This window comes from Notolepis coatsorum (assembly GCF_963971535.1).
Source record: "Notolepis coatsorum genome assembly, contig: SCAFFOLD_832, whole genome shotgun sequence".
In the NCBI taxonomy this organism is placed as follows: domain Eukaryota; kingdom Metazoa; phylum Chordata; class Actinopteri; order Aulopiformes; family Paralepididae; genus Notolepis; species Notolepis coatsorum.
Genome location: NW_028172690.1, coordinates 82,501 through 90,674, shown reverse-complemented (window position 1 = coordinate 90,674; position 8,174 = coordinate 82,501). Strand labels below are relative to the sequence as shown.

Genomic DNA, 8,174 nt, shown 5'->3' with positions numbered 1-8,174 from the left:
TGAATGGCCTATTAATAGATGGCTCCCAGCTTCGTCTGTGGTTCATGCAGCTGTGGTCTCCGTGAACAAAGCCTTCTGATATACATGTCTCTATCTCTGATAAGGCGGGGGATTTACAATTTTAAGCGGCAAAGGAGAAATCGCTAGTAGCCAAAACTAGCTTAGCGTTGCAGAGATCAGGTCACCTGACGTCACCAGCGTCCGTGTGTGAGATCTGTACCGTAAGGGCTGTACCGAATGTAATCTTTTTACATTCGAAGCTTCTATTGACGTTTTTGAATTTGTCGTCATAAAAAAAATCATAAATCATAAAAGAAATTATAACAAAATAAAAAAATGTAATATCCTCAAACAAAAGTGATTAATCTGATTCAATTATTTTTTTTTTAGTTTTATTTTTTTTATTAAATCAACTTTCTTTAATGAATATAACTCGTCAGTTTCGTCAACATAAATAATCCAATAAGGGCACGGTTGGTACGAAAGTGATGGTGACGTCTTGATTGAGCGCCGAGCGCCAAGCGGATGCAGATAGGCTACATCATTTATGATAAATGTTTTATTAAAAAAATGTATGACGAGTCATATACTATAATAGTATAATACTATAATATTAGTGTAGCCTAATCTTCATCTACATCTGTGCAGAAAAACCTCCTTCCAGTCAAGTCCCGCATCAACTTCAAGATCCTCCTAATCACCTACAAATCCCTTCACTCCCTTGGCCCTCCGGTACCTAGCCGACCTCCTCCATCCCTACATCCCACCCCGGAGGCTGGGGTCCTCTGACTCCGGTCTCCTCTCCATCCCCACCGCCAACCTGCGCACTGTCGGTCCCAGAGCCCTCTGTGTTGCTGCCCCCACCCTCTGGAACTCCCTCCCTCCAGACATCCACAACGCTACATCCCTGGACTCCTTCAAATCACTACTCAAATCTCACCTCTTCACCAAATGTATTAATGACTCTGCCTGACGTCCCTCCTTTACCCAATTGACCCTCAGATTTCCTTCCCCTTAGTTTGTCCCCCTCTTCTGTTAAGCGCCTTGGGTTCCCTGAAAGGCGCTATATAAATATAAGTAATTATTATGTGGCATCAAGGACAACATTACTGGTAAAGGGAAAAGAGTGCGGGTCATGACGTGAACAACCCTGACTACATGGTGAATGTCCCTCCAGGGAACAGTCACAATTTATTTATTTTTTGATCCACTTTTTTCTCTTCTTTTTCTATTTTTCTCCCATCCCAATTCCACTGTGCCAATCCCCCCCCCCCCCGTCTTGAACGTTGCTCGCATATGCCCCCCACTGGCCGGTTGTAGGGAGGATAGAAGCCTTGCATCACGTGTCCCCTCCGATACACGAGGAGGCAGCCTGTCGCATCTTTTCACCTGCCAGCGCGGGCTCTCATTTGGCGAGGTGTAACGTGTGGGAGGCTCACACTAACCCCGCTATTTCCCTGTCTCTGCTGTGCAGGCGTCCCCCAACCGACCTGTAGGAGTCGCTCTCCACAACGTCCAGATTACCACCCATCGACCTCCACCCGCTACCTCTGCCAATTGAGACGGAGTCGAACCCGGTGTCTCTTGCGTTGGTGACGAGCGCAATGTCCGCTGCGCCACCCAGCCGCACCGAACAGTCACAATTGCTGAACTTGACATGAACTCAGCCCCCCCTCCCCCCCCCCACTCTCTACTGATACACCCCCCCCCCACACACCCCAAGGACATTCATACCATCATTTATTTAGATTTTTGGACGGTAACGCATCATGGTCTATTCGTTTTTCTTGTAATATCACTGGTATGTTTCAGGGTTTCATCAGGGTTTCACTCTGCTGCTGGGAATAGGTCTCTCTCTCTCTCTCTCTCTCTCTCTCTCTCTCTCTCTCTCTCTCTCTCTCTCTCTCTCGCTCTCTCTCTCTCTCTCTCTCTCTCGCTCTCTCTCTCTCTCGCTCTCTCTCGCTCTCTCTCTCTCTCTCTCTCTCTCTCTCTCTCGCTCTCTCTCTCTCTCTCCTCACCTTGAGTTCCACAGGGTTCTGTGGGAAGTTCTTATTGGCCATGATGACCGTGTGCTGGCGGCTCCAGTGGAGCAGAGAGGAGAACCTGGACTGGTACTCTGACCACCGCTGATCCACCTCCTGGAGGAGAGAGAGGGAGGGAGGAGGGAGGGAGGAGAGAGAGGGAGGGAGGGAGGAGAGAGAGAGGGAGGGAGAGAGAGAGAGGAGAGAGAGAGGGGAGAGAGGCAGGGAGGAGAGAGAGAGGCAGGGAGGAGAGAGAGGGGCAGGGAGGAGAGAGAGAGGGGCAGGGAGGAGAGAGAGAGGGAGGAGAGAGAGGCAGGGAGGAGAAAGAGGCAGAGAGGAGAGAGGCAGGGAGGAGAGAGAGGCAGGGAGGAGAGAGAGGGGCAGGGAGGAGAGAGAGGGGCAGGGAGGAGAGAGAGGGGCAGGGAGGAGAGAGAGGGGGAGAGAGAGGGGCAGGGAGGAGAGAGAGGGGCAGGGAGGAGAGAGAGGGGCAGGGAGGAGAGAGAGAGGGGCAGGGAGGAGAGAGAGGCAGGGAGGAGAGAGAGAGGGAGGAGAGAGAGGCAGGGAGGAGAGAGAGGCAGGGAGGAGAGAGAGAGAGAGGGAGGAGAGAGAGAGAGGGAGGAGAGAGAGGCAGGGAGGAGAGAGAGGCAGGGAGGAGAGAGAGAGAGGGAGGAGAGAGAGGGGCAGGGAGGAGAGAGAGGGAGAGAGGGGCAGGGAGGAGAGAGAGAGAGGGAGGAGAGAGAGGCAGGGAGGAGAGAGAGGGAGAGAGGGGCAGGGAGGAGAGAGAGGGAGGAGAGGGGCAGGGAGGAGAGAGAGGCAGGGAGGAGAGAGAGGCAGGGAGGAGAGAGAGGGAGGAGAGAGAGGGAGGAGAGAGAGGCAGGGAGGAGAGAGAGGGAGGAGAGAGAGGCAGGGAGGAGAGAGAGGCAGGGAGGAGAGAGAGAGAGGGAGGAGAGAGAGAGAGGGAGGAGAGAGAGGCAGGGAGGAGAGAGGGGCAGGGAAGAGAGAGAGGGGCAGGGAGGAGAGAGAGGGAGGAGAGAGGGGCAGGGAGGAGAGAGAGAGAGGGAGGAGAGAGGGGCAGGGAAGAGAGAGAGGGGCAGGGAGGAGAGAGAGGGAGGAGAGAGAGGCAGGGAGGAGAGAGAGAGAGGGAGGAGAGAGGGGCAGGGAGGAGACAAAGATAGAGAGGGAGGGAGGGAGGAAAAAGAGAGAGGAAGGAGAGAGAGGTGGATGGGGAGAGAATTAGCGACTTGTCTGTCATGCGTGGCAGACTCATGCATTGCACTGCAACTATTGCTTAAAAATCAAATCTACCCCATTATAGTGATTAAAATATGGAAATGGGTTCTCCAACAAAGGGCATGTAGGCCATCCATTACACATGCACACGTAGTGTGTTTGCATAACAAGTCGGTGGCCGTTGGCGTGTGGCGAATCTCATGCATTGCAAATTGGAGCAGTTGACTGGCTTCGGACTGCGTCACATTTACTTAATGGCATTACACTACAGGGCTCACTGCGTTTATCAATTACACCTCGACATGGTTCATACGGCTCCCTTCTCTAGTCGTATTCCTTCACTGCTTCCTAAATGCTGAGGAATATAGGAACAAAAGGAACGGTAGGAAGTGACGGTAGGAGGTGACAGGTGACGGTAGGAGGTGACAGGTGACAGTAGGAGGTGACAGGTGACAGGTGACGGTAGGAAGTGACAGGTGACAGTAGGAGGTGACAGGTGACAGGTGACGGTAGGAGGTGACAGGTGACAGGTGACGGTAGGAGGTGACAGGTGACAGTAGGAGGTGACAGGTGACAGTAGGAGGTGACAGGTGACAGTAGGAGGTGACAGGTGACAGTAGGAGGTGACAGGTGACAGTAGGAGGTGACAGGTGACAGTAGGAGGTGACAGGTGACAGTAGGAGGTGACAGGTGACAGTAGGAGGTGACAGGTGACAGTAGGAGGTGACAGGTGACAGTAGGAGGTGACAGGTAGGAGGTGACAGGTGACAGTAGGAGGTGACAGGTGACAGTAGGAGGTGACAGGTGACAGTAGGAGGTGACAGGTGACAGGTGACAGTAGGAGGTGACAGGTGACAGTAGGAGGTGACGGCAGGAGGTGACAGGTGACAGTAGGAGGTGACAGTAGGAGGTGACAGGTGACAGTAGGAGGTGACAGTAGGAGGTGACAGTAGGAGGTGACAGGTGACGGTAGGAGGTGACAGGTGACGGTAGGAGGTGACAGGTGACAGTAGGAGGTGACAGCAGGAGGTGACAGGTGACAGTAGGAGGTGACAGTAGGAGGTGACAGCAGGAGGTGACAGTAGGAGGTGACAGGTGACAGTAGGAGGTGACAGGTGACAGTAGGAGGTGACAGCAGGAGGTGACAGGTGACAGTAGGAGGTGACAGTAGGAGGTGACAGGTGACAGTAGGAGGTGACAGCAGGAGGTGACAGGTGACAGTAGGAGGTGACAGTAGGAGGTGACAGCAGGAGGTGACAGTAGGAGGTGACAGGTGACAGTAGGAGGTGACAGGTGACAGTAGGAGGTGACAGTAGGAGGTGACAGGTGACAGTAGGAGGTGATGGTAGGAGGTGACAGGTGACAGTAGGAGGTGACAGCAGGAGGTGACAGTAGGAGGTGACGGTAGGAGGTGACAGTAGGAGGTGACGGTAGGAGGTGACAGGTGATAGTAGGTGGTGACAGTAAGAGGTGATGGTAGGAGGTGACAGTAGGAGGTGACGGTAGGAGGTGACAGGTGATAGTAGGTGGTGACAGTAGGAGGTGATGGTAGGAGGTGACGTACGTGTGCGTCGATGCCCTCGCCGCCCTCGGGGATCTTGGGGAAGGCATCGTAGATGGAAGAGACGTAGGTGATGACCGACTTCTCGTCCGGAGACGGAACGTCCACATCTGAGAGGAGGACAAGAGATGCAGAACAGAGGAGTGTTAGAGAGGTCAGGTGGAGAGGCGGCCATTAGGCGGCTACACACCATTCATTCAATCTTTGTTTCATCTCGAAAGTAAGTAAAAATATCTAGGCTTCTCTTTCCTGATTGGATGAAATGGTATGGGATACCGGGAAAAAATAAATCAGTTTACTGCATTTACTATAGGATGGAAACTGCATGGTAAACTATAGGATGGAAACTGCATGGTAAAGGGAAAATGTAACTTTCACAGCACATTTGGCTCATAATTAGTTTTAATAAATGGTAATGATGCATGGCATCCATCTCTCCAGGCTAAATACCACCTTCCTCACCACCTTCCTCTCTTCCTCTGTGAGCAGTTCTAGTTTATCCATCTATTACTATTACTACTATTACAGGGCTGTACGCTAAGCTTTTTCACTAGGGGCACAATTTAGGGGCAAAAAATATTTTTTAGGGACACATTTTTAAATAACAATTTTACCATTATTTATATCGATTGTTTTTGATTTAAAAAAAAATAAAAAAAATAATTTTATATAATTTTTTTTAATAATATATATGTATTATATAATCATACTTGTAGTTGTATTATCTGCGAGACATCGCCACCACGCAACAAGTCAAAATGCTCGCTATATGCAACCAGCTCCACTGTCTGTGTGTACTCGAGTAGCCTCCAGCTACGGCCAGGATTCTCCGGAGCTGCAGCTGGATCCTATACTGTAGCCTCCAGCTACGGCCAGGATTCTCCGGCGCTGCAGCTGGACCCTATTGACTATATTCAGCGTGCCCTCAGCTCGAATACGCATCGACTCAGTGTTATAAGACATTGATATCAGGAGCTATCTGAACTATTTAGTTTAATGGGACATTTCGTTTTGAACAGTTAGGGTTGGGTACCGTTCACATTTGAACCAGTACCTGGGGATCGATAATGGTATACGACGACAGGGCTTGAGACTAACACCGTCCCGTCGTCCCGGGGGAAATAAAATGTGTATTTGGGATGAAGAAAAATCCTCCACGGGGCCGGGACACAGTCGGGACGAAGAGGATTTATTTTCCCCCACTTGGAAAATGTCAACTGCGCCGACTGTCGGTGCGCATATCACTGTCAAACGGTGCGTGTCTTCCGAGTGCTCGCTTTAGTTGACAGTGGCACGAGACCACTGCACGAGACCCGCGGAAATATCAGAATGTTTAATAGAATGTTTAATAAAAGTTCTCGTGGTTCCGGCCATCCTCTAGCCATCCTCTCAGTCAAGGGAGCACTCTCAAACATGCTGCACTATTTGAAGTGTATAACGTTAAACAGAGCAGAAGAAGATGGAATAACAGACACAGACTGACCAACAGGGAACTGCATCCAACCCTAGTACAAAGGCAGGTCTGCGGTGGTGGCTACTGCCACTGCTGGCTCAATGTTCTCGACGGTCACATTTTCATTCGACGGCTCACTAGGAGGTGGAACGCGTCGAAAATATGAAGCAATACTAACTTTACTTTTCTTCATAGGCATAGCTAAATCAGACAGTCAGCCAGTCTATCAGAGTGCTCAATCGATTTTCCCCACTCTCATACCCGAGTGCTCAGCTCGCGTGAGTGGCGTCATCACACACGGCTTGGATAATTTAGGAGTGAAATGCGAATGCAAGGCTTGAAATCCCTACTCGCAAGCCCGCCCCCAAATATTATTTACCAATCGCAACGGCCAATTAAAGGGGCAATTTGCGACGAGCTCGTCGCACTGTACAGCCCTGTACTACTACTACTACTACTACTACTACTACTACTACTACTACTGCAACTACTAGTACTATTACTACAGCTACTACTAATTATACTACTACTACTACTACTACTACTACTACTACTACTACTACTGCAACTACTAGTACTATTACTACAGCTACTACTAATTATACTACTACTACTACTACTACTACTACTACTACTACTACTACTACTACTACTATTACTGCTGCAACTACTAGTACTATTACTACAGCTACTACTACTACTACTACTACTACTACTACTACTACTACTACTACTACTACTACTAATACTGCTGCTGCTGCTACTACTACTGCTACAAATACTGATAGTGCTACTGCTACAAATACTGATAGTGCTACTGAAAAACCAGCCCTTCTTCATCCCTTTTCTCTGTTCTTAGCAACGTCTCGTTAATGTTTATTTCTTGGCTCGCTACTTGCAATGACTCTGATAATACAACATGTCGACCCTATTGACCTGTAAGACAACTCACTGCCTAAACTGTTCCGACGGGGCGCGTGGCATTGTGCACCTCCTAGGACTTGTGATGATGGTGGTGATATTGTCCACGTCGCTCAGGATAACAGTGGACATAAAGTTGTGAAATTTGCAAACGTGGTGCCACTGTAACTTCTAGCAACATCAGGCAGCAGTGGGCCAAGTGAAGTGATGTGATGGGCCGGCCAACCGATCGGTCTTCCCCAACCAGCCCCGACCAAGAGCATCGGTAAAGCAATCAGTCTTACACTAACTCTCTCGCAGCAGTTTTGGCCCCGAGCCTAGCGACTCGTCAATCACCGACCGGTAACTCGAGTCGGTGAAGCGGCGGCCCGTCTTACCCTCGGCGTCCAGTAGTCTGGTGACTCCTAGCGACTCGGCGATCTCGAAGGCCTGTTCCAGGTTGTCGCGGTTACTCTGCCGCGACACCACCTCCATGTCAATCAGGTCTGGCCTGGAGGGGGCAGAAGAGAGCGAAGGGGGGGAGGGGTGGTCATTGTGTGTGTGTGTGTGTGTGTGTGTGTGTGTGTGTGTGTGTGTGTGTGTGTGTGTGTGTGTGTGTGTGTGTGTGTGTGTGTGTGTGTGTGTGTGTTCAGCAGGGTGTTGCACATGCATCCTACCTGTATCTGTCTAGCTGGGTGTTGAACATGTGTTACTATCTGTATCTGTCTAGCTGGGTGTTGAACATGTGTTACTATCTGTATCTGTCTAGCTGGGTGTTGAACATGTGTTACTATCTGTATCTGTCTAGCTGAGTGTTGAACATGTGTTACTATCTGTATCTGTCTAGCTGAGTGTTGAACATGTGTTACTATCTGTATCTGTCTAGCTGGGTGTTGAACATGCGTTACTATCTGTATCTGTCTAGCTGGGTGTTGAACATGTGTTACTATCTGTATCTGTCTAGCTGGGTGTTGAACATGCGTTACTATCTGTATCTGTCTAGCTGGGT

At 50.0% G+C, this 8,174-nt stretch overlaps 1 protein-coding gene across 1 annotated transcript in view; it reads right to left on the bottom strand.

Moving 5' to 3' along the window:
• Window positions 1–7,471: 7,471 nt before the first annotated feature.
• Window positions 7,472–8,174, bottom strand: part of LOC311247994 (microtubule-actin cross-linking factor 1-like) — a gene marked incomplete at both ends in the record, with an annotated part of 71,488 nt that continues 70,785 nt past the window's right edge. Inside the window, one exon of the mRNA XM_084338962.1 lies at window positions 7,472–7,676. Coding sequence (XP_084195088.1) covers window positions 7,472–7,676 — 205 coding nt within the window. The remainder of the gene's footprint in view (window positions 7,677–8,174) is intronic.